Source organism: Hibiscus syriacus, unplaced genomic scaffold (assembly GCF_006381635.1).
Source record: "Hibiscus syriacus cultivar Baekdansim isolate YM2019G1 unplaced genomic scaffold, ASM638163v2 tig00109908_pilon, whole genome shotgun sequence".
NCBI classification, from domain to species: domain Eukaryota; kingdom Viridiplantae; phylum Streptophyta; class Magnoliopsida; order Malvales; family Malvaceae; genus Hibiscus; species Hibiscus syriacus.
In genome coordinates, this window is record NW_024062525.1 from 45,528 (window position 1) to 73,468 (window position 27,941).

Consider the following 27,941-nt stretch of genomic DNA (forward strand, 5'->3'; position numbering starts at 1 on the left):
CTCTTAAGAGTAAACCATCTATTTATGGAATAAAATTCTGTTTAGGAAATTTATCACTTAATTCCTCAAACTTTTTACCAATTTTCTACTTTGACCATCAAACTTTCAAAATTTCTATTTTGGTCATAATCTAAATTTTTGGGGTATTACAGTAAAAGTCATCAAATTCTTCACTTGTATATTCTCCTCCATTATCTTTTCTGAAACACTTGATCTTATTTACATAATCAAGTTCTACCTGCACTTTGAAGTTTTTTAAAGTTGAAAACACGTATGACTTCTTCTTAATAGGGTACACTCAACATCTCCTGGAGTAGTCATCAATAAATGAGACAAAGTATTTTGCTCCGCCTGGGGATGTAACTGGTGTTTGCCATACGCCTGAATGAACCAGGTCTAGCACACTTTTGCCACTAGAATTTGATGTGTTGAATTTCAAATGGTGCTACTTACTTGTTATGCAATGCTCACACAAAGTAAGTGATACATTTGTTACGCTTGGAAGTAGATTTTACTCTACAAAGACTTTCATTCCTTGTTCTGACGTGTCCAAGTTTCTGATGCCATAGCATTGCAGAATCTGAACTACATGAGGCAACAGAGGCTTCTGTTTCTAGCAAAGTCTCTCCCTTCAGCATGTACAAGTTTGTTGCTATCTTTCTGCCTTTCATCACCACAAGCGCTCTACGGAACACCTTCATGTGCCGCACATATCGAATAACTTTAATTGTTTCATCATACATCTTCAATTTGATGGTTCCCACGCCAATGATCTTTAAGGCATGATCATTGCAACTATACACAGATCCTCCTGAGACAGGTTCATATTGATGGAACAATTCTCTTCTTGAGGTCATGTGATATGTTGCTTCCGAATCAATGAGTCATATATCTGCAAATCTTTTTCTACCTTCCACGGTGGTTGATTCTTCACAACATAGAGCATCTTCATCATCTGAAGTGTTTGCGGTATTGCCTTGTGGATTGGAGTTTTTATTTAAACTCCAACAATCCTTCTTCAAGTGACCCTTCTTTCCACAGTTGTAGCACTTTAAATTCTTCTTACTTCTCAACTTCGATCTACCATGTTTGTGACTGTTGCTTTGGCCACGTTCCGTTGATCTCTCTCTCATCGTTGTAAACACTTCTTCTTGTTGCAGATTTACTTGTATGTCTTCCTTGTTCTTGCGCCGATTTTCTTCTTGTAGAACAGCAGCTGCAACGTCATCGAATACTAGACTGGTGACATTATTGTTTGTCAAGTTGATGATGAGTTTATCATACGAATCAAGTAGACTTTGAAGTATAAGTTCAGCACGTTCTTGTTCTCATATTGTACATCTTAAGGATGTAAGCTGAGAAAATAATGTGTTCAGTGTGTTTAAGTGCTCTGTCACTGAATTAGATTCTGGCATACGGAGTGTGTACAATTTCCTCTTAAGGAAAATTTTATTATGCAACGATGTGGCCTCGTACAATTTAGTAAGATGATCACATATCTCATTAGTTATCTTCTTCTCCTCGATGCTTAACAATACTTAATCTGCTAATGCTAGATGAAAGTGTGTCATAGCATTCCCGTCCATTTCAATTCATTTGTTGTCATCTTTGAAATCTACCGGCCTTTCACTGATAGCTGCTAGTCAACCGTCTTTCCTCAGGATGGCATTCATCTTCAATTTCCACAATGAGAAATTTCCCCATTGAACTTTTCAATATCAAATTTTGTTGTCATAGCTTCTATTACAGATATCTCCCACTATTTCACTATCTTGAATAGTTCTATGGAACCTTCAAAGAATGAGTAATACCTTCTTACTTTCTTATGTTGGAGGATCCACCTTTTGGTGGCAACCACAAAGACAATAAGTAGATATTACACACTCTAATCTGGCTCTGATGCCAATTGTTGCGGAATACGGCTATAGGATAGAGCAAAATCTCAACTGATAATTTGAGAAAATAAAAATGAATATAAATAATACATAAATTTTACGTAGAAAACTCCTAAATAATATAGGGTAAAAACTACGGGCAACGGTAGAAGAATTTCACTATGAGAAAATAGGAATTACAACTTCTCTCGATCTAACAAGGAGAAAACAACTCTCAAGAAACTCTCTAAATTCTCTAGTTTTGGGAGAAAGCTAGAATGATTTGGGATGGTTTGAAGCTAAATGGGGTAGGGTATTTATAGTTGAAGCTTAAGGACTTAATCTTGTAAATACCCTAAAGTTCAATGACTAAATATTATAATTATCCCTTACTTAATTCAACAAAAATAATTGCCCAATTTTGACCAAAAGCAGCCGCCGGATGCTATGACTTTCAACACATGAGCCAAAAAAATCTCCACTTTCACACAAACTCTATAATATCAAGAACTTCCATCTCTAAAACTTGTGTTTACCTTTTGATTCATTCGACTTGTTAATTTCTCCTCTCCCTTCTCCTTTGTGTAAATAAGTATAACAAAGCTGCAAATTGTCAGGTTTCTCCGTTCTCGGCTTAGTTCTTTGAGAGGCAAAATAGTTACAATGAAAATGGTTCTGCTTTTGGTTATGTATAGATTAAGAAAGATTGAACAAATTTTAGAGAGAAAAAATGAGTCTTGTTGACGAGAGAGAAAGAATGGATTTTAAATATAACCTAATGATTCCAAAAAGTAAGTCTACCACTACACGTCGACATTTTATTATTGCAGTAACAATTTTGAATGACAAGTGACTGATTTATTATAAATCGATAATATTAATGGTCAACTTGTTATTTTTGAAACTTTAATAAAAAAAAAAATTAATCAAACATTAATAACCATTTGTGTAGTTTACCCTTTTAATAACCGACATTATTAATTCCAAACCCAATTCATTATAACTGGCCCAAGTTAATCGATTTGTCGATTTAACGAAACAAAGCCCAACTTTGTTTCTCAAAAGTTTCTCATTTTCATCCCTTCCCTTCAAAAACCCTAAAAAATAATCAAACTAAAACCCCTCACCATTTCTCCCCTTCCAATTTTTGATCTCACGTCTCCTTATGTAAGTGATAGTATCTCCCTCTTCAGCATCTTCTATTTCATGATTTTTTCTAAATTTTCTTAACATTTTAGTACCATTTAACACTATTGATATTTTTGCAGTTTTAGTCTTTGGGGATACCGAATTATCATCAACAGTAACCTTAATCTTCAGCTATGGTGAATGAATCTGAACCCTTATTTTTATATTTCCTATATTTTTTCTTGAAGTTGTTTACTTCATAGGTTTCGTATTAAAAGTATTAATGGAATTTGTCATTTTCAGATGTAAATAATAATGTGATGTATTAATTTTAAACAATTTAGGGTATCCTTTTGGTGATATTTTGCTTGAAATCCTTATTTATTATGCTGAGAATGTTAGGCAAGTTAAAAAAAAATAAGTTGTGTTAGGGAGCACTTGTTCATGTCCTCCAAGTGGTTTCTTTAGAACTTTTTGCATCAAGGGAATGTTGTTCGATGTTGGTAATTTGGTTGTCTCTGATACAATTGATAGTAAAACATGCAGAAAAGTAGGCAAGAGAAGAAGAAAGCAATGAACCGGAAGAAAGGGGAAGAAATTTCAGAATTCCATTAACATTTTTTGCACAAGAGAACCCTAACCGGTTACACCGAGTATACCCCAAAACTGAAACGACACTTCACAATACCCCTAAATTGACAGTGAATCTATAAGCAATACTAAATAAGATGGTTCTTTATATTAATGCTAAAAATGACGCGAATTAGTCTCCTTGGACATGACCCGCTGAAATATCTTCAGAAGTTCTCATCTTATATGTGCATATTGATATCATGTTTGTTTGAGTTGTGTTGTTAAGAATCCATGTTGACGAACAAACAATTCTTGGTAATACAGATACAAGTTTTTGGGTGCGAAGATATTAGTTTTTTTCCCCCCAAATCTCATGGCAAGAACATTTTTACGGGTAATGCATTCCAGGAATCAAGCTATCAGACTTGATTTAGGGATTTGATTAGGATATAGTATAATTGCTTATCATGTTTCCTAGGATGGACCGAGCTTTCCTTTTATGTTCTCATTTTGATATTTTGGAGCAGTTTACCACATTATTCAAGATGATGAAATAGTTTTCTGGAATTTGAAAACCTTATGATGGTATGTGTGTGTATATATATATAATACTTGTATTTTTTGTCCCTATATTTAGTTTCCTATTGAAATAGCATGTTGATAACCTTATGATGGTGTATAAAACTGTTATTTTTTGCCCTATATTTTCTCACCTTCAAGGATCTAGTATGTTGTATAGTATGTGCTCTGCTTATTCACTCTCAGTAACTAAAATAACAGAAAAACGTTATCAGACAGTTGATTAATTGTTCATGTATTTGTGTAGGCGGCAAGAATTCTTGCGAACTTGATTGTTATGGGCTCTGGAATATTGGGAAGGGCTGTATTTCAGGCATACCGTCAGGCTCTTGCAAGTATGTCTTTCTTTCGTGTCAAGGCTTGGAGTTGGAACTTTTCTGTTTATGGTGTTTTTAAAAGAATAAAAAAATATTTTTTATAACCTTGTATTTTACAAAAGTTGTATTCTAGATTTTAAATCCTTGAATTGACCATTACTGGTTTGCGCTTGATTGCAGATGCCTCAAAATCTGGTGTTGCTCAAGAAACAATACAGAACATCAGGAGAGGAAGCAAAATTATGGCTGAACCGGAAGCAAGGCAGATTTTAGGTGTGACAGAGCATTCATCATGGGAGGAAATCTGAAGGTTTGCTAGACAGCTTTACCTATTATCCTCTGATACTATACCATCCTTTTTATGAAGCTTTGATGAAAGATTTTCCACGAGCTACATGCAGAAATACGACAACTTATTCGAGCAGAACGCAAAGAACGGGAGCTTTTACCTTCAGTCAAAGGTTCATCGAGCTAAAGAATGTTTAGAAGCAGTATACCAAAAGGAAGCTCAGGGAACTCCAGATGTATAATTTGGTGGAACGTGTAACACCCACACCGATCGCTCAATTCTGTTAATTGAAAATCCTTTTGAATCTCCATGAGCTCATAGAGATGCTGCTTGTGTTAACAATATCTATAGCAACCATTTACTATAATCCAATTAGATCAAATGATAGCAATAGCTTTTAGCTACTTGGAAGTCAGATAGGCAGTGTGCCGAGTTTATTGCATGACAGCAGTATATGGAGCAAAATATGGTGATGGGATATAATGAACATGCTACATTATTCCCGCATAACTAACATATACTTTTAATAATAATTCTAGCATTATTTTTGTACAAATTCCTTCATATCTTTGAAAGGGATATATTGGATTGAAGATGATTTTATATGTGAAAGTGAAAGAGGGGGGGTTGTTCCTGGAAAGTTAGGGACAAAAGGTGACTTTAATACTTGGGTTAGGTCTGGATGGGGTCATTGTTTTTGTTTCGTCTTCATCTATGATTCCTATAATATTCGATGATTGTTGGTGGTATTTTAGGACAAGGGTTTGGGCCTACAAAAGTATAAAAACAAGGTGTCTGCTTAAATCAGCAAATGTTCGAAGAAAAAGACGAAATAAGTAACAGCTGAAGAGACCAAGTCTTCTACAGAGATTCAATGCACTTTATTTCTTTGTCTAACGTGTGAACCTTACCTGTTTAGAACTGTTGATCCGCGTCCAAAAGATCATTGTAACTGATATGCATGATAACTTTATAAAGGTAATTCTTCGGAGCACAACTTGACTTCTGGAGATTTGACACTCATTATTGCTTTCAATTCTTGGAGAATAACAATGAAGTTAGTATGAAAATTTAAAAAAAAAAATTGGTGGGGGAGAAAAAAAAATGAAAAGCTGAGATTTCCTTTTTCGTAAAGGCTTAAACTAAAAAAATATTAAACTATACTTTTTTTTGCTTTAAGTACCTAAATTATTTATTTGTCAAAATAAATCTTTAAACTATTACATGTAATCATTTTAAGTATTTTACCTTTTTTTCTTCTTCAAAATAAGTCCCTAAACTAGGTTTTTTTAGCTCAAGTCCTTGAAATATATTTTTGGTCAAAACAAGTATCTAATTTTGTGAGACGTGTTAACGTCTTATTGGTTGAAAAATAATTTTCTAACTAAAAGAATAATAGAACTTAAAATGATTAAATATAATAGTTTAAGTACTTAGTTTGATAAAAATAAATAGTTTAGGTATTTAAAAAAAATAGAGCATAATTTAGGTACTTATTTTTACTTTAATCCTTGCATAAATTATAATACTAACACTGTAAATAAACTACCAACAGCATAATGATTAACGTCATTTTTTGTTGATCAAAAATTATATTAACCATGCCTACCTTCATCTAACGTATATATATTATAAAATTTTGTGATGAAAATAGTTTCAAGCACAATAAGATTAAGTGTGTTGACTAAAATTCAGAAACGCCTCCCCTGACAGAAAGCTATCATGCCTGCTCTTTTTCGAACGTGGAACGGTTCATCAGTTTTAGCGGCTCATTAAATATGTTTCCCCACTCATATCTACTTTATTCCTTCATTCAGTTTTAGGGTCTGGATCATTGAATGTAATATGATGATTGCTAGAACACTTAAACAAGTGGAAACGGATGTGAAATAGAAACAGGGAAAAGGCGAAGTTGCCGCCAAGTTTGACCCCCCACCGCAAACATTCGAGAATTCAGCTGCGCATGGCAGCCGCCCCAACACTCGGTTCTGCCGTTATCCCATCACTTCACTCTTTTGCTTTCCTTCCGTTTTCACATCTCCCGCACGCGCCGTGGAGATTGGGCTCACAGGTTGTTATCATTGTGTTTATGTCTCTGTATATATTTAAATAAATTTTAGATTTAATATTTATAGGTTACTAAAATATATATATATATATATCCGTTTAACTCATCTAATCATTTTTTAAGTGAAAAATAATATTTTTAAAAATTATAAGTTCTAACAATTATATTTATAGAATATATATATGTATATAAAAATTAAACTTTGTAATCACTTCATAATAAAACAGTTTAATATATATATATATATAATAACATCTTCCGTTTTTAGATTCTATTTGAAAATAATTCTTTCACTAATGATGATTTCCATTCTTTATTGAAGATATTTTTACCCTAATAATTAATTATCTCCACTTATTTCACTTTTTGTAGATATTAGTTTCAACTGAACAATAAATATTTACACATATATATTGTATTACAATATTCATTGTAAAGATAAGATATTGCATTACCACTGATTCATAGAATAATTGCAATATCATAAAAAGTATAAAAATACGCAATTAAGCTTCCAAAACACGTCTTAATGATGTTAAAGTGATTAAAACATACATGAATTACTTCTGTAGCGTCATGTAAAATTAAATTAATTTATTATAACATTATCGATAAGAAAACATCATTTCATCAATGGTCCATAAAGATTTTAATTTCATACGTACCCCCTAAACACCAATTTTTTAAAAATTTATAAAATAAAATATATTGGATGTTTATAAATATAAGAATTTACGGTCGGAATTGTCGTCCTTAACCGAGAAGGATCAGATTATCTAACTTAAAAAATATGAGTCCATTAAATATGTGGGGGCGAATCAAAGATTTAAGGAATCATGTGCAATTTATTAAATGAGACCCTTAATTTATAACCTAAAGATTTCTTTAATGTTTTGGGTACTCATCTATTACTTAATTTATATTTTGGTCACCTACTGTTTAAAATTAATGATAATGTTAAAATGCCACCTTAAGGTAATTTCATGTCAATACTGAAAATTAATTTTACAAAAAATAACATGTCAGCATCACTGTTAAGTTTTAAACGGTATGAGATCAAAATAGAAATAAAAAGTAATGTTAGAAATCATTTTAAAAAACATAATTGTTGGATGACCAAAACATAAATTAAGTAATATATTCTTCAATCCGCGCACACGTGGATTCTAAACTAATGTATTTACAAGTATCATAGGTTGAAATGTGGTTACTCAAAGTATTCGCGCACGTGGATTCTTTTTTCTTCTTTTCATAAGTATATATGTTTTTTTATGGGTAAATATGTGGTAAATATAAGGTAGTATATGTTTAAAGATTCTTCAATCATTTGACAATGAATGTTCATACTCCCTATATATATAATGCTCGAATCCGAAAACTCAAAGGATAACAATAATTTCTTAACCACTGAGATCACTTAATTCATACTCGTAAGTATATATGCTTTGTACATAAAGGATTCACCTAATTTTATATCTAATTAAATAATAATACATTATCGATTACTAATTGATTTATTAGAATTATTATTTTAAATAATATTTAGATTGTTTAGAGTTTAATAATAAATATGAGATAAATTAAATTGATTGATTTATAATAATTTTTGTAATACTCAAAACGACCGATGAATTGAATAATATATTAGTACATAAAATTAGGTAAAAAATCATATGTATCTATTAAAATTAACTATTTTATTCAAAATTGATATTTGAAAATTATACCAACTTAAGTCTTTGAGAATTCAAAATCTCACACACATATATATAATATATTTGGGGTAAGTACAAGGTAGTATCTATTCAAAGTAACTCTCAGCCTCTCAATATTGAACGCTCACACTCTTGGCATCTATGATGCTCGAACCCGGGTCCTCAACGAATAACAACAATTTCTTTACCACGGAGGTCACTTGGTTTGTGCTAAAAAAATCACATATATAAGTGTGAAGAATTAACCTCTTTCTATGAATGTCTTTAGTCGTCTTTCTAGATCACTTATCACTATTATAAGGTGTATTGGCTAAGGTATTGATTCAATTATCGCGTATTTTAATATGATGAATGAACTTAGTTTGCGTGTTATAAGTTTACTCATATCTAAACAAGTTCTAGATTTACCTCTTGTTAAGATAATAAATATTATTTTTATTATGTATTAGTTTCAGGTACGTTAACTGATAATTAAGCAGTTAATTTCTTTATTATTCTTCTCATGTTTTACTTCAAAATTTCTTATAAATTTTATAAAATTCTTGTGCATTAATGAAGAAAACATTGGTAATACAAAGAAGTGGTATCTCATAATGAGTGGGAAAAAACAATATATTAAGTAATCTCACGTATGCATTTCATTTTTTTTCTTTCTGATTAATAATAATAATATATTAATAACAACATTAACCCAAATCTCACGTCTTTATAATCAAAAAGTATCATGAACTTATTAAGTAATTCTTGTGTTTGAGCAGCTGGATTTACGTGTATGAGTGTTATCAATAGGTTAAAAAAATTATAAACATATATTACCTTAAAATCACTACAGACTAATAAAAAATGATGTATCATTTCGTTGATGAATATATTATAATAATAGGCAATATTATTCTTTTTCATAATATCATTAATCTTTTATCAGGATTTTATAATAATAATAATATATTTTTAAGTCTAATTTACTTGAGTTAATTAATTTTCCATTATTATAATCAAATAGATTTTAAATTATTTGGGAGGATGGGATAATTAATTAATGTTTTAATTGAACAGTCCAATATATTTAATTGCAGTTAGCGATGTACGTAGGAGTTGGTATATAAGTACCCTATCTCCGCATAAACCCTACCTCTAATGCTTCGTAGAAGGAACAGAAAAGCACTGTGAAACGCTTTTAAAGCAAGAGATGATATATTAGCTTACCTTATTTTCATATGAGATAAGGGGAGGTAGGATAATAGGTTGATCTAACATAGATTAAGAGTAATTTTGTGAGATACCTCCAAATATAATTTCTATAATAATTTTAATTAATGGATAAACACATAATTTGAGATGATGATTTTTTTTAAAAGTTATCAAGTGTTCTCCCTTTTTTTTCGTTTTTAAAATATTGATTGATGACACGTGGCAGGCTCGGAAAGTAAAAGAAATCCACTACCATTATAGATATGGATAAATAACTGGGCCAAAATTGTGAGATAATTACCCTTGATCTGTATAGAAAAATTAAAATTAAACGCGTTGTAGCTTTGACTACGTCAATGGCTACGAGTATCCTTCCATATGATTAAAGCAAAGTTTGAACATGTGTATACACATGAAGTCGAGGTTTAGTGTGTTCAAATAGATTGTCGATAAAGAGATTTAACGATGGTATAAGATTTTATTTTTTATTTTGGACTAAAAGTCACCAATGGTCAATCTTTGTATCCCTACAAATACAGAAAGGGATTCTAAGATTATTTTGTTAGTTTAGTAGTGGGATTATTGTTTGTTATAAGTTATCTTGACCGTTAATTGTCAGGTCAATAGATTAATGTTGGTAAAGAGTTGGGATGGGTGTGGGTCGGGTTTCGGCAACCCGACCAGATCCAAAAATTTTACATCCTTCATCCGATCTGACCAGAAAAATATATACTTTAACCTGAGTTGATTTTTAAGGTAAAATTCGAATTCGATCCGATCCGAAATAATAATAAAAATATTATTTTTATTCAATAAAAACAGTGATTTAATAGGAAAAAATAATATATAGAGGATATTATTGTAATTATTCATAAATATATAAGGAAAAATTATTTTTTCAGGTCGGGTATTTTTACCTAAACCCGAATCTAATCCGATCTGAACATTACCTTTAAAAAATCTGATCCAACTCGATCCGAACCCGAAATTAAAAAAACCGAACCCGATCAAGTCGGATCAGGTCGAAACCCGTCGAGTTCGGATCTCATGTTCATCCCTAATAAAGACGAAAAACAACAAAAGTTAATGATGTGACCTACCTTTATTTCTACATTCAGCATTGATGTTAGGATATAACCTGGGTTTGCTAGTTCCGAAAAGGCTATCATTTCGGACTAGTATCTACAAGGCGGTGGATATGGAAAAAACCTACAGATTCCTTGCATGTGAAGAAACTGCAGTTGATGCATTTCTGACCCTAATTTTTTTGCATTTTTGCTCAAGCTTAACCTACTTTAGAAAGAGAGCTTAAAGAAATACGTGAAATTATGATCAAACCAACGATTATGGAATTTTGGGGGGGTGGAAACTTGAAGGAAAATAAGGGTTTTAAACAAACATTATAAGGAAACGAAATGCATGCAAAAGTTTAAAAACAAAACATCATTTAAATATTACTCTATTCCCTTGAATAGTAATAATGATAATCTCTCGTGTTCTCGGGATGATCCGAAGTTGGCGATGAACGACCGAACTGCAATGAAAATCCACCCAAATATTCTTGTTCTTGTTGTTGCTGTTGATGTTGTTGAAATGATAACGTTGCGGAAGATGAAGATGACGACTGAGAAGTAAAAGCTGGCCAGGATCCATAGGCTGCACTTGGCATAGCATAGTTGAAAGGAGTGGCTGAGCCACCACCGAGGAGCTGCGCATACTGAGAAATATTGGGATACGTTGGTTGAGAAAGAGGTGGTAGTGTCGCCGTCGCCGCCACCGTCCGTTCAATTTCTTGACGACTTGAGAAATTACCGGATTCGGATCTTCCTTGAACTCTTTCGGGGAAGTTAAGCTTTGCTTTGCTTCCTTTAAACCTAAGTGCTGCATCATCGTAGGCTAAGGCCGCTGCTTCAGCTGTTTCGAACGTTCCGAGCCAAACCCGAGCTGCCTTTTTGGGGTCACGAATCTCGGCTGCCCATTTCCCCCATGGCCTTTGCCTTACTCCTCGATAGTGTCTTCTCCGGGCATTCCCTTTCAACAACAAAAAAAGTCTTAAACAATCTACATCGTATTCAGACTTTAACTAATTTGAGTTTGACATGTTTTGTTTCTTATGTGTTTTGTAATGAAAAAGAAAACCAAAAAAAAAAAAAGAATCAAAGAATAACTTCAAATTCAAGCTTTTAAATGGGAAAAAACCGAAGATACGTGTCGAGTTAGAACATGAATAACGGCTGTAATCTGAACCAGGCCGCAAAGGAAGAAAAATAAGTGAATCCACATACTCTTTAGTGATTATATTATCTTTTTTCTTTTTCTTTTTTTTTCTTTTTTTGAAGAAAATATAACTATATATTAGGGCTTATGAATATTCACATAAAATCAAGACACACCTTGAGCTTGAGCTTGTTGATGATGAGATTGGTCTTGTTGATCAGTGGGGCTGGGATCATGATCATCATGAAGTTGAACAAGTGGGTTATTGTTATTGTTTCCAATAACTTGAGTTAGGGCTTGAACCATAGCATTCATGTCTTGCTGAGACCTAGCTGAGTAGACCGGAAATATATGTTCGACATCGGCACCGGCACCTCCGGCTTCTTCTTCTTTCGCTTCCGGTTCATGACCGGAATACTGAAATGGCCGCTTCCCCTGTCGTCGATCCACTTTGCCTTTGAAAGGTTTCCCCTTTTTGGTTATGGTCTTTTTCTATGTATCATGCAAAACCAACAAACCAAACAATATATATATATACACATAGTTTTCTCAGGTTAACCAAAGCAAAAAGCATGGAAATTAAAAAGAAAAGAACTAAAATATTGGAAGTGAAATCAAGTAGAAAATGAAGGGAAAAGAAGAGTGGAGAAAAGGGGGATTTCGTGGTGTATCTGTGGATTTGTATATGCCCTAATTAAAAGACAGTGTGAACAAGGGATGAAGATAGCTGAAAATGCTGAAACCTCATGCCCTATCAAGTTTATTTGTAGACCTTTTCTTCTTTCTCTCTTTATTTGTGTCTTTCCTTTATGATATATAATTGAAAATCAAAACTATTATTATCCATTTTTTAAAGTGTATTTTAATGAAATATATGGTTTTAAAGTATGGAAATACTTATATTTTATAAAGTTAATTTATGTTTGACGTACCCAAAAATGAAAATGTTATATATATATATATATATATACACAAATAGCCCCTTGTATGTAAGAGTGTAAAATTACATAATTACTTTTATAGAGAGGGGTCTCTTGAGGATAAGGGAATTGTTCGGATTTGGAATTCACAAGTTTAATTTAATTGATTAAGTTTTAATTTGATTAGTATTATTATTGCTATAATTATGAATAAATATTGTAGATTGGGTTAGATTTTGGTTGTTCAGAATTCGTTTGAAAATTAAAAATTTTATTTGATTTTAATTTAATTCGGTGTTTATTTATTTTTCATACGACTAAAATTTTAGGTAAAATTTTGTCATATCCAATACGATCTAACACAAATAATTTTTTTATTCGATAAAATAGAGAGATAATTGAAAAATATATAAATAAAGATGTTATAGTAATTGTCTCTAAATGTAAAGAGGATATTATACTATTATATTGAAAGGAAGGTTTTTTTACCATAAATTAACTCTGATTTGATTTTATTTTTAATAAAATCTGAAATGATATCGATTTTACAAAAAATCAACCCTATAAAATTAAGTTAAAATACGTTAAAATTGAATAATTATATTAGAAGATATTGCTGTAATGAAATTCTTAATTAAAGTGTTTAATATAGTTTAAGTATATGTAAGTTTAAAAGTATAGGTTTAAATATAGAAGGAAGGGCCAGCCCAACCTATAATGGCAAGATTAATGAAAGTAGTTAGATAAGGTTGCTAATGCTTTAGGTTACAGCTGAACAATGACTAAAGCAATAATTCCTTGCGCATACACGGCATATGTTAAAGCAACATGTCTAGTTAAAAATCTCTTCACAACTTGATTCAAAAGTCTAAATCAACACAGCCGGAGAGCAAAAGAGTAGCCAAAGTTATTAACATTGATCCCATTAAAACACGAGTTCAAAACCATTACAACTAGAAACGTATCAAAGATTTTACGTTAGGAGCGAACTTATAATATTATAAGAAATGACAAAAACAAAATTTTAATCGAAAATACAAAAAAAAAATACAAAAACTTAAAACTTTTAGGGACAACCGGTCCCAGTTTATCCCTGATTACAAGAAAGATACATGACGTTCCATCATTAGCTAAAATAGTCACATCGAGGTTTCCATCCCTATTGGTATGAATCACCTGTGAATGAGACACGTTGCAGAAACGTAATTTAGTGTAGAACTGTAGAGGCGGGATTGTTGATCCAACTAAGCTACAGTGAGATTGAATGAGTAATTTGTAATGGTGATCAACCCATTTTGAGAGGTTAAAAACCAGACATGCTTCTTTGATGCCATTTAACTCTGCTCCACACTGGACCAATTGACTTAGAGAAACGAATGAGATACTTACCACCGTAATTTCTAAGAACCCCCCCCCCCCCCCAATCCATGCTTCTCCAACAGAGCATCTAAGTTGAATCTTTGGAACATCGAGTTGACTTATTGGGGCGGGGCGGATAGGCGTTGCTGCAGGAAGGCACAACAAAATGTTGAAGACAGTTGACAGATTCCGACCATGTCCCTTCACACCACAAGCTAATCCGCAAACCAGCAATTACAACTTCATTGAGAAAAAAGTCAGATGGACCACATCATACCAAAGAAGCCAGACCAGAGGAGGATAGGATGCTGATAGAGCGTTAGCTCAGACAAGGAAGCTCTTAAGATTTGCAGACATCACCCAATGAATGCCCTAAAGATGATATCATCGTTGTATAATTTCAAGGAGATAAGAAATGGTAAAAAAGATGACAAACTGACTCCTCCTTGAGAGTTGAGACACAAGGCACAATGGGAACCGAATTCCCATACCTTGCCACTTTTGTTAACAGCAAGAGCGAAAATTCTTGGGAATGCATCCTTGAGAGCATAATTCCCGAGCCAATGATTAGACCAGAAATCTATGAGGCTTCCATCACCAAGAACTAGTTTGATTCTATCCACAAAAGAATTTTTGGGGATCTCTCAAGAGACAGGAACAACATTCAATTGTGATAATTCTTATGTTGCAGCCAGAACTCTCCTCCACAAACTACTAGATTCACAGCCATATCGTCAAATCCACTTGTTCAAGAGCGCTCAGTTTTTTTACTTTAGGTCCAAAACCCCGAGGCTTGACCCCTCTCTCGGCTTGCATACGTCTTTCCATTTTACTCAGTAAATGGAACCCTTTTCAGAGGCTCCCCAAGTAAATTTCGCAATCAGTGGCATTTCGAAAATGGAGAGAAAGTAAACAGAAAGGTTTACTATAACAGACTTTACTAGAGTCAACTTTCCTCCTGGGGATAGCATTCTCAACTTCCAACTGGCCAATCTGTTCAAACAGCAGATTTGTTCACGTCAGTCAAAACAACCCACCCTATCGTAGTTTTATAATAGGGAATGTTGTTATTCATTTATTATGGCGAGTGAAATCGATTCTAAGATTTGATAATTTGATGTCAGCAAACCGTGTGTCCCTACTATAGTTGGATCCAAATATAACTGAGCTAACCTATTGAAACCGATTAATTCAATCTAAACCAACATAATCGAACTAAATATAACCAACCTCTGCTCAATCCTAGAGACAACTGAGTTGCACCCTAATCACATTTGGATCCACTGTTTAGAAATGGCTTAGACTCATGCCTTCCTGCTGAACCCTGTCAGTTCAACCTACTAAAAAAACTCAAAGACCCGAGAATGTGAATGAACACTTCGGAAAACGGTAGCCCTGATTGATTTTCAACAGCTTGAAATTGAAGCAGCAATGGCTGCATGAAAATGTTCCATTATTGTTCAGTTATTGATTGAACTTGAAGAAAGAATTATCAGTCTCATGCAAAGAAAAAGAAAGACAATGGCTGTAGATCATGAACCTCACCTGAAAAAACAATGTGTATTAGAAATATAGCTCTGCTGATCATCCAAAATACTGATGACGTATGTTATCCGAACTTAAAATGTGGGTATGTACAAATAACTATAAATCTGAAACTATTTTAACTTTAAAGTATCAGTGCTTCTCACATCCGGACACCTTCTAAGTACTAGAAAGACTTCTAAAAGATTAAATATACTCATGTTGGACACACTATATCCAACACTAACACCCAAATCCAAGCAACATAATTAAGGTAAATTGGACATGGAGATTTAAGCATTTTTGTATAAGTAAACTAAGACTTGAATATGATGGAAATTGGTATATAGGACTTAAATCTTGGACCTCAAATAAAAAGATTTATATCTTTTATAATTTCTATTTCCTTTTGAACATAAACCAAAAACATAGCCAGAAGATACAGAAATATGAAGAGTAAAAATGACCCACCACCTTGTAATTACAATAGGTCTAGAGCACAAAAAATTTGGTACTTGAATAGAGAAGCTACCTTATGCTCATCCCTAAACATATACTCCCTCTTTAAACCTGATGTTTCCATAGCTTATACCATTTCAGAGGCACGACCAATTCGATCGCTTTCATGAAATTCTTATTTCAAATATGCAGCTAATGGAAGGAGCTGTCATAAGGACATCAGGAATTGTAATTTCAGCATTCGAGATGAAAGTGACACTTCAAACCTGAAAACATGAAGGCTGAGTTGTTGAGGCTTGGTTAGTAGTAAATCCAATACAACAGTGACAATTTAGCTGTAAAAACCTAGGATCGGAAGGTTTTTTCGGGAGATCATTGGTTAATGCACGAGATACCTCCTCATACAACAGAAATTCATGCCACGAGATCAACTTCATCACGTTCAGGAGGAACCACTTTTAATCTCATCATACTTCTATACTGATCCGGAACAGGTGCACCAGCTTGGACACATAGCTCCGCCACAGCAGGGGCTTTACCATAGTATCTCTTCAAATCATACGCAGGGGAGGACCGTTCAAATCACAAACATGCCAGACATAATTAGGACCAGCAAGATCGTCAATAGTAGCTTCTTGCCATGCATGCAAGCCATTTCGAGAATGGTGCTTCGATGCTTTGCACATCCTAACTTTATGTCCTTTAGGAGCAACCTGAACCTCCGGACAATACCCGCACGTCCAGACACCGTACTTCTCCATGATCTTCTTCGCACCTCCTATCATTTCAAACCACGAATTCAATGTCCTAATACTCAACTCTATCAGGTTAATATCTTCATCATTTAGCTCCAAATTCGATTCCCTCGTCAATACACCAACTTCAGAGTGGTTATCATTCTTGAAAAACAAGTTGCTTTCCATTTCATCTATAGAGTATACAGGCTTTGTTCTTCTCTTCGAAGGGTTCTCAACATCTACGCCAGCTTGTATACAAAGCTCTAGAATTGCAGGGATTCGAGGGACTATGACTTTCATCATGAACAACCCTTGATTTCACAACACGATCATAGAGATGGAAAGATTTTGTTGGGAGGGGGATCACATCACTCACCCTTTTTCCTCCATACATGAGTGGCACTCCTTGAACCACTTTTTGGACCGGTACAAGTACGGATTTCATGACCCGCAGTTCCAATATGAACCTCATAACAAAATCTAACCCAAAAAAAAGAAAACAAAAATCAATATCTTATCTAAACCCATTTTAATCGAAAAAGATGAGTTTTTTCTTCTAGTTGCCTGCATCATTGAACTGAGATGAATTGGACGAGTTTGGACAAGCCGGCGAGTATGAGTTGACGAGCTCGGTAGACTCGGTCAGCGACGTCGACGAGTTCAGGGACCAACAACCCATTGGCGGGTGGATGTTCGACTAATCGACAGGGTTGGGATTTTCTTAATTCCTTCTCTTGTTTAGCCCTTTTAATCAGTTCTTTTATGGGTGTCGGGTACGGTTTCCTTTCGGACTTGTCTGACCGTGGCTTGGGCACGTCTGAATATATAGGATCGCCATTATTGCCGGTGAGTGAAGGGAAATTTTGGGTCTTTTCAGATGAGGAGGAGGAGGTTTGATTGAATCGCAATGGAGTTTGTTGAACCGAGAGATTTGTAATAACAAAGCTTTTCTCTGCATTTTCCAGTGGGTTTGCCCTTTCGGCCTTGCACATACAAAAATTAAAAATTGGAAAATAATTACATATTTAGTCACCCACCTATCTCTGAAGCTCAGTTTTAGTCACCCAATTATTATTATTTTCATAATATTACATTTTTGTTCTATTTAGTAACCCGCCGTTGTCAAAATCTAACACAACCAAGTGCAATAACTTCTTCACCAAACATATCATTATATGCCATCATCTCAACGCTCTCATTTATCGAAACTCCCATGAACAGCCTGCAAATAACAGAATTTCGCAGTATCGAACCCCCAAGTTCCAATGTTCGGGTAGAATCCACCATAGAACCAAGTAGTCTGTTTTAGACACTGTACTCTAAATCAACAAGGATATATAAATAAAGAGGCAAAACAGGAAAGAAGAAGAATGTATGTCATTACAAAAAATAAACAAGAGGTTCAAAATTCCACGACTTAAAAATGTCGTCTCTTTCTTTCTCTTTGAGCAACAACAACCCACCTAGACTGACTGCAGGACTCGTAGGATTCCGAAACCTCGGGGACAAAATGAAATCACATTAACTTTGGATACAAGAAGGATCCCACAAGTCATGCGTACACCCCAGGAACTGACTACGCAAAATTTGAATACACCCGTAAATGGGCTATCGATACAAGAAAAAAAATCGATAGAACGACAAAATTACAACTTTGTTTCGGCCATGCAACTTGGTTCACAAAACTGCTTCTCTATAGCCAAAAAGATAATCAAGCCACCCCCGTGTACAGAGTAGGGTATATAAAGTTTTGGTACTCTGAAAGTTAGAACTGGATAAGCGGACTGCTCAATCAGATTCCTTTGAGGAACCCGAGTCTGCCCCATTGGAAAATTCCTCCCGTTAGCTAAAGTCGAAGAACTACTTTGGCGGTGGTTCTCCTCGGTGCCACTTGTTCGAGGTCTTCCTGGTCTTGATCGAATATTACTACCCATAGGAAAGGGCTCCTAAATAAACAAACAACAAAGTAGGACTTGAAGACTGAAAAATAACATCCTTCTCCATTGCCAATATAATAAGAGGAAATGCCACAAAAGTATAACTACATTATAAGTTTCAGGAAACAAGATAAAAAAAGAAATGCATCGAGCTTGTTTATGCCGTAAAAAAAGATGATTTTACCTGATCACCAGCATTTGGGCCATCAGTATGAAAGAGAATAGGGCGGCAACGTTTATCCTCATTCATCAAACTTGAATTCTGGAAATGAGCAATAAGAGCAGCCTTTCCTTGGATCCTAGCATAAGCAAGAGTCGCCACCTTTTCACTGTTGAACTTTTCCCATTTTTTCCCATCGAACACCTAAAAAGAAATATTGATTCAACCCGATTAGCTTTAATCTATGAAAATAATAGTTAAACATGCAATTAGACATGCAGATGATATTATCTGCATAAACAGCAGATAATAGTGACATAGAATCCATGTATTAAACCTTATGAAAAGGAATGATCTGTTGTGGATCGATCATGTTGATGAATGCATAACCCACATTGCATTTGTTCTGCAGATAACATTAATAAAATTTAGGGTTAGCAACACATCAAACTACAAGTACATGTAGAATGTCCAAGCAAGAATCAGCTTGTCATGGTTTGGAAAAACTGTTGATTAACTAATTAAGTCAACTTGCCTTGAAGTCAATTGGCAAATAGATAAAATCATAAGTTCCTCGACAGTGCTCATCGATGGCCACCAGAAGCATCTTTGAAGTGTACCTGCAAAAATCACCATTGGGCTTCTTTTAAGGAGATAATCATATGAAAAAAGAGAAGATGTGGAAAAGAAGATAATTTACTACAATTAATGACCTTACTATTGGATGGAATCAATAAATCGGAAGAACGAAAACAAGCACAGCACCGGATAAATTATTCAAGTCTAAAAACACCTCTAGTAAACTGCTTCAACAATATTATAAGAAATGCCAAATTGAATGAATCTGAAACCATCAGTCAATTAGTCTCAGTATTGTAAAACCGGTTGTTCATCAACAATTACTACTTTTTGAACAACAATGAGATTTTAAAGGCATAGGACTACTAATCATCATCAGAATGTCTATGGGTCTAAGGTCATTCATCAAGCAATATTATTTGAACATAAGAAAGTTTTGACTATAAAAGGATACTATGAAACAAAATCATTTTAACAGGAAAGCAAACAACTCAAGAAACAACAAACTGAAAATAAAATTGACCGGATCTGCGAGAAGAGCAGCTCACATACTTGTTGGGTATGTTTTTAATCATAAGCGTTGTTCTGCTGTCATCCCCACGTATGATGCGGCCAATGTCAAGTTCATATTGTTTCTTATCGGCATTACTAGAATTCAATTCATTTCTACGCTGTGAGAAGTTTCTAACACGTTCATTAGGAGAATCGAGAGATGTTGGCATTGAAATCATAGGGTTCCTGCCAGGGTAAAGGTGGCACATCTGCTGTGGAGAGTGTACCCCACCATTTTTCATCAAATCCATACCACCAACATGAGAAAAAATGTTGTGGGATGCAATATGCGTGGGATGCGATGGTGAAGTTCCATGAAAACCCACACTTCCAAGAGATCCTAGGTGAAAACCTGAAGTGTCAGGAGACTCCACGGCATAAGGATGCCGCCTGTCCCAGGGTGCAGAATTAGGAGGTGCTGAGCCAATATGATGGTGTATAGGTGATCCTACATTGAACATTACAGGGGGAGCCCTAGAAAACAGGCATGTGGGGAAGGCGATAAGCATGAAGGCCGTTGACAAATGATGGTGAATTTGGCCAAACCATGGCACTTGATGGATGCTGCTGGTGTGAGTTGTTGGTCTTCCACATGAAATTATTTCCGTTAACTGGCAAGCTTCCATTTCCAGATGACCCAAAAACTAGAAAGAATTTATTAGCAACAGAAAGTCAGAGAGAGGAAAAACAAGAGTTGAAGCCTGGAACGTAAGGAATAATCCAATTCAAGAATAGAAAGGGTAAAATTTACCTGAAACTTTTAACATAATGAATTGTGAAATTTATCAAAAATATTAGCATACTAAATAATGGAAGTTACCCATGAAGGCAATAAAAATACACAAAAACATGTTTCATTGATGTTGATACACAAATCAACTGAACTTACCCCCAGCATTAGGTTCAATCAGGTGTCCATTTGAACTTACTCTGCAAACGTCCCTATTGTCAAGTCCTTCGACCATCATGGAACCAGCACTACTAGCCATGTTTGTTATGGTGCTTGGAGAGTTGAGCGCAATACCATTGGCTAAGCTGTCATAGTACTCAGGGAAGGAATGAGGATGGAAACTTGGTACTCCTTGGTTAGCATATTTCATTTCATCCGTAGAATGGTTGGGCTCCAGAGGACTTATTTTTTTGCCTATAGGTGCCACTCTTGCTGGAGAGGCTAGGTTAATAGGAACAGTCGAACTTCGATGAGGTTCAACAAATGTATTAACAGGTGACTGGATAACTGAATGTAACACCTGGGAAAACCCATTATCCATGCCACCAGATGCAATTACTTCTGTAGAAAGTCATAAGGAATCGAGACGTATGACGTAACAGAAACAGAAACATTTTCTCACAAACAACAATAATGAATTGATCAGACTGCAGAATTTACGGGAAAAGCATACCAGTGTGTCCTGATGACAACTTATCAAAAGGGCTTCCACAAAGATTAGGTTCATCTTGCTCCTGCTCGGGCTGCTGAATAAAACTGCAAAAGGAACTACATTTCACTAGAACTTATGAAGGCAACAAAAAAAAAAATAAGAAAATAAGATTTCAATGAAAAGAATATTAGGGGTCCAGAAAACTGTTGCATATCATTGACCAACTCCATACTCGTGGCAAAGTAAGACAGAAGCAATGAAATGACATCATCATGTAAAAAGTAATAAAAGATTTTCTCACAGACCATGAAAAGAGGAAATTTCAGATGTTCCAAATTCCTTCAGAAGCTAAGATCAAAAACATTTTTTTAGAACTTGAAAAAAGCAGCAAAAGTTTATATTACCGCCTAATACCGCCTAGACGGCTTGGTTCAAGTTTGTTCTGTTTCCCGGCACTGTTACTCCTATTCAGAGCATTAAGAGCAGCTTCTGCAGCTCTAACATCATAAAACTCAATGACTTTGTGATTATGCATGTTTGGAGCATCACGAATCTGCAAAGCAAATTAACATCATCAATTAGACATTTATCGTCAGAAAAATAAGGAAATTAAGAAGCTGAAAGAATAAATTTCTCACTTCTTTAATTTCCCCAAAAGCACCAAATATTCGTTGAAGCTCGTCCGTTGAAACAGAGGAATCAAGGTTGAAAACCACCAGTGTCCCTTGATCTACATCTTTTTCACATGCATTATCCTGAGTTCATAAAATTAAAAAAACTAAATATATAGAGCAGCAATGTTTCACATGAAGATGCAACAATTAGACAAAACAAAGGTGATAAAAGCAGTGAGGGTAATGACAAGAGTAAACAGTAACCATCCAGAACAAAATGGTTAAAGCCATACCTTTGGAATTGAATAATGTATATCAAGTTCCCTACGCCCCAATAGCTTATTTTGCAGAGCCCTCATTGCATTTCTGGATGCCCTTATATCATAATAAGAGATCATAACAAACCCACGATGCTTGCTGGCAGTATAAAGAGTTCGGATATCTCCATATTGCTGACAAAAGGTAAAAGGTTAGTCAATTTAATTAGTGGAACATGTAGCGATTCAAAAGGAGTTGATAGAGGAAAATTTTCTAGCACAAAGCCTCAATAAATAGTATAAGATGGAAAGGGAACACAAACCTCAAAAAGAGACTTTAGCTCTGAGTCTTCAACATTGCTATTAATGTTCCTTACAAAAAGTGTCCTAGAAGGAAGTTCACCATATGGGTGTTCACCAACAATTGAACCATTGGAACCCCCTTGACCGTTGAGTACTCGATGAGATCTTTGTTCCTTGGACCCATGGATCCGTGATCATCCCCTTCTAATTCCATTCCTCCGCCACTGCTGAATAGGTCAAAGTCTTCTAACTCATCCCCTTTACTGGCATGTGTATTAAGTCCCAATTCATCAATCACTCCAGAGAAGAGATCATCTTCATCAGGGAGGAGATTTCCAATAGTCTGTGCCTCAATTTCTTTCATAGATTTGTGAGGTTCCTCTTCATAGTGTAAAGCAGCTTTATTGGCATGCTGACAAGATAGATCATTCCCCAATAATCTCACTGCATAAAGATAAAAGCAAAGCAAACCACAGATGAAATTTATCAATAGGGTAATTAGAAAAGGCCATGAGTAACTAGGAAAATATTAAGTAAGGAAATGCCGCATGTTAAAAAATAGATATTAGCTCTACTTTGAATCCATCAGATTGCAAATTGCCCTAATGAGTTGGTTGAACCTCTAGCAGAAAAAATAGGAATTATGGAAATATATACGTGAACAGATCGACACAATGGATGAAGATGACATGATTTTTATTAAAACAGCTACATACTTTCTTTTAGAGCTGTGTTTATGGTAGGAAACAACAGTCATCAATCAAACCATGAAATATAATAGCAATTAAAGCATCTAATACTAGAGAAGCAGGGAAGAAACACCGCATATATGGAATACATGTATGTACATGTTCAAAACTACCATACAGTTTGAAACACAGACAAAAATACTTACATTTTCTACTAAATATTTCAGATAATGAACTTGAAAACAGACTACTTTCATGCTGGATCACATTGGCATTGCTGCTGTTTCTATTAAAGTTCACCACTGGTTGCACATGCATATTTGATACTGATTTTGGATGATGATTCACAGAATTCCATGAAGGCTCAGATAAGTTGGTAATTCCATTCCAACTGGTGTCGAACTTTCCTTCTTGATCTCTAGCCAGATTTGATGGAGAAGAAAGAACCCTCTTGTCTGCAAAGGCCAGAAGCTTTTTCAGAGACAGGAAGATAACCATGAAAAATTTTTGAACAGAAAATAGCCTGCAATATTTTTGTTCAAAAGATCTGAGATTTATAGGTAATACGTCAAAAGCGAACTACTCCACATTTATAAGGTATTTACATTTGTAAGAACAGAAGATTATGAATGATTTCCAAATATTCACATGTGACACCAACAAAAAATCCATAAAGCAAGAAACATATATCTATCAGGACTATGCCAAATAAGGGTACTAAATTAATCAAGGTTAATTGTTATCTCATAAGACGAACTCATTTTCCAAAAAATATCTGTAGATGGGTGAAAGGTGACAATAAATTAAGCATTTGCAGAAGCTGGGGAAAACCCCACTACAATGGACACCAACGTTTGGCTCTTAATTTTATAAATATGTTTCGATCACTTTTGGAAATAATAGGCCACGGATTAATCTATAATATATTTGCAGCAAGAAACAAACACACTCACTCGAAACCAACATATACTTATTCAGCACAACCAAATAAAATTTCTCAATATAGATAACAAATTCCCCCATGGCAATTTAGTGCTTCAGGCATATGAGGTACTTGAGAAGAACCATCAGTAGTCAAGCTTTCATTAAGAATAATTCAAGCAAATTTCTGCATTCTTTTGACAAATGCTTCAAAGAAGATACCCCACATTTCCATGATACAACTTCAATTGTAAAGGCAATCATAAATATGCTTAACATTCTGATTGATGGACCCAGGAATCCTTTTGATACAGAAAACATAACAGTTGGAACCAGACGTAGATCAATCTTTCGGATTATTCACTCAATAGTAAAAGCTAATTGTGGTTCTTAAATACATTCCATGTGTCATCACTATGTTAGGAGCCACAGTTTCTCAGAGTAATCAAGAGACCAATTAATCTTCATTAAATTTAATGATGGCAAAAGCTAAAAGTTCCCTCTTATGGTCCAGTCCTACTGACCAGAAACTGACAGCCAGTTTAAATGGTCAATCAATTTAATTAAACAGATTAATCTTTTGGATTGTTCACCCAATTGCAAAGATTTAACTATGGTTCTTTAATCTATTGCACATGAAATCACCAAGTTAGGGGCCACAGTTTCTCCAAGTAATCAAGAGACTGAATCGATCTTCATTAATTTTAATGATGGGCAAGCTAAAAGTTCCCTCTTATGGTCTAAAGGTACATGCATTTAAATAAACCAATTAACAGCAAACAGAACCAGCAGTTCAGTCGTTCATGGCACTGTTCTCACCTTGGTTATCAGACATGGTATTTGGCTTCCAAAATCCAATTTGTCTCTGCCAACAGAAGTTGATATTAAAGCAACACGATTTTTTTTTTTTTTTGGTACTAGGGACTTAAAAGTTTCAAAATAAAAATACAGATCACAAATAATATTTAAAGGAGCAAGTTCAGGAACCCTGCAATAGCCTTTAAAACAAGAAATATAAAACCCAGAATAACTCAAAATACAAATTAAATAATAGAATTGGGTGGTATTATTATGCCCAAGAGTACCTCGGTTGGGAAACGGACATCTTCTGAAAAGTGGGATGACGCCGATGCATTCTTTTGATCCATGATCTCAAAGGGCATTGTTCAGCTTCAACACCAGAAAATCTCAAAAACAAAAAGCGGAAAATTTGTCACTTGAGGATCCGTTCTAAGGTAATCGCCATATCCTACTACATTCAACAATTCCAAGTCAATAAACTACTAACCTAGTAACTTATTTTCACAATACAAGAATAACAACACAAATGTCAGGGGGTGAGAAATTCATAAGAGATATCAATAAATTAATGCATTAATTCTAATTCTTAACGGTTTTATTACTCATCTATCAAATATCATTGAAAAGAGTGAAAATGAGATAAAAGCTAGCTACTTTCTTCAGAAATCGGCAACTTATAAATGATTTTAAGGGAACATAACGGGAGTTATTTTCTTTCTAATAATTCAAATAGGTTGAAACAAGATGTACCATGAAAAGGAAAGCCGGTTACCTACCAACAACCAAACAAAATTTACTGTTTGGTTTCCAAGAAAAGGTAAGAAAATTTTAAAAAGAAAATCATCAATCCTAAGTTTTGAACACAGGAAAAGGTGAATTTTATATTTAAAAAAAAATAAATTCACCATATTAAAGTTCTACTTTCATTTTTCCCCGCGTTTTTCTAAACGGAAAAATCTATGCAACTTGAACCCTAAAAATCAAAAGGTTAAATACCAGATCAGCTAAACCCAACTTTGAATTTCTCAAAAACAGCCTATTCTCTACTAAATTACCCTTTTTCTCACTCATTAAGAACAATATTCTACAAAAACTCCTGATCAAACCAGGGAATAAAATTGTTAAAAGGAAAGGCTTAAATTCCAAAACTTTACTAGCAAAATTGAGGTAAAAATTTTAAAAGGCCCTCAAAATTGTCTAAGTTTGACCCAAATAAAACAGAAACTAAGCCTTACCCTTTGAATCAAAATTCTGAAAATTCTGTATGCAACCTTTATTATGCATTGATGCTCAACAGGAATTTAAATTTTTTAAATACCTTGCAAAATCGAGAGAGAAAAGAAAAAAATAAATTATAGCATAAAGGAAGAAGACAGAAGAAGGGATCTCAGCATCTTTTTACTTCTATTGCAAGCCATTACTCACCACATGAAAGAGACGATTTTTTCCTCCTTTTTTTCTTTGTTTTCTTCTACAACACCATAATTACAAACCCATACACGAAATTCAAAAAAATATATATATATATATATGCTCCCTTTTTGGAAGCTTGATTCCTGGTGGTGGGAAGAAAAAAGAAATGAAATTTTCCGGCGACCAAGAGAGCGAAATTCCGGCGAGATTTGGTTTCTCGCCTGTCGCTCACTGCTGCGCTTTTTTCTTTTCTTTTGGGGAAAGAAAACAGAGAGAAAGGGAGAGAGACAGAGAATGCGTTGTGTCGTGTTGTTGTTAGTTGGGTTTGAAAAAATGGAAAGAGAAAAAAAAAAAAAACAAATTACTTAAAACGCAACCGCTTTATCTTTAGTGCAAATTTTGGGGGTTATAACGGCGTTACGGTTGGGTCGGGATGGGATATATAGGCTGGAGCCGATGCTTAAGATTACGGAAAATGAGCTGGCGTTTAATGTATGGGTAAATTACAAATTTGGTAACTTAACACTCTCTCTCTCTATTTCACTCATTATACTTTAAAATCTTTTCATTTTTCTTAATCAATTTAAAACTTTGGATTTTTGTCACTCAATCATTTTTAACTAATAGTGTTATAAATATGTTGTGTTATATAAATTCAAAATGATATGTTTTGGTTAAATTTTTATTTTTTTAAAACGGTGTTGTTTTAGCACCGTTAACTATTTAACAATAAAGTGACAAAAAAAACTCAATGTATTAAGCTCAGTGAGAAATTTGATAATTTTTTAAGTTTAGTAAACAAAATAGGAGAGAGTAAAGTTTATTGATGAAATTTGTAATTTACCCTTAATGTATTTATTTTAAGGGTAAACTATATTCCATCAATGAAATTTTACTATATGTCCTATTTCACTCACTATACTTTTAATTTTTTTCAATTTACTCACTGAGTTTTCAAATTTTTTTAGTATGATGTGATATTTTTATTATTATTTAATAATAATTTAAAATATAAAAGTAAAACCAAATGGTGATCGTCCATTGTTTGTCGTCGTTGGACGCCACCGTCGACAACGTTAGATGGTGGTAATTCAGTCTTAAATTTCATTGATTGTTTCATCTCGACCCTTTGAGTCCGAATTCGACTTCTATTTCTTTCGGAACATGCTCCGAATCCGATCAAAAGTGAGGAAACCGAAATGTCGATTGACATAGATAGTAGTCGTTCGGTCTTAGATTTCATAAGTCACTTTGTCTCTACCAATAAGTCTAAATCCAACCTTCATTTTGTCAGAACATGCTCTGAAATCTACGAATAGGAGATCAAAACTGAAGCCAGAACATGCTCTGAAGTCAACGATCGTATTTTTTAAACAGCCTATG

The 27,941-nt window shown here is 34.3% G+C and overlaps 2 protein-coding genes and 2 pseudogenes across 2 annotated transcripts; 1 reads left to right on the forward strand and 3 right to left on the reverse strand.

Annotated features, from left to right (window-relative positions):
• Positions 1–2,975: 2,975 nt before the first annotated feature.
• LOC120210078 lies at positions 2,976–5,316 on the forward strand (annotated as a pseudogene).
• A 5,801-nt stretch (positions 5,317–11,117) lies between these two features.
• Positions 11,118–12,550, reverse strand: LOC120210092 (ethylene-responsive transcription factor ERF113-like). Its single transcript, XM_039208900.1, has 2 exons — positions 12,128–12,550; positions 11,118–11,765 (listed from the first exon to the last, which is right to left on the reverse strand). The coding sequence occupies exons 1-2, from the start codon at positions 12,264–12,266 to the stop codon at positions 11,194–11,196; spliced, it is 711 nt and encodes a 236-aa protein (XP_039064831.1). The 5' UTR covers positions 12,267–12,550; the 3' UTR covers positions 11,118–11,193.
• Positions 12,551–16,226: 3,676 nt separating this feature from the next.
• On the reverse strand, positions 16,227–17,908 carry LOC120210095 (annotated as a pseudogene).
• Positions 17,909–18,565: 657 nt separating this feature from the next.
• Positions 18,566–26,508, reverse strand: LOC120210094 (protein MEI2-like 1). Its single transcript, XM_039208901.1, is given in 17 exon segments — positions 18,566–18,896; positions 19,072–19,251; positions 19,385–19,453; positions 19,583–19,667; positions 20,179–20,661; positions 20,663–20,822; positions 21,068–21,469; positions 21,582–21,664; positions 21,965–22,113; positions 22,199–22,315; positions 22,468–22,626; positions 22,755–22,885; positions 22,888–23,178; positions 23,630–23,878; positions 25,164–25,209; positions 25,430–25,593; positions 26,381–26,508. Coding segments are annotated over 16 exon segments (2,982 nt in total). The 5' UTR covers positions 25,508–25,593; positions 26,381–26,508; the 3' UTR covers positions 18,566–18,596.
• Between the last annotated feature and the right edge of the window lie 1,433 nt (positions 26,509–27,941).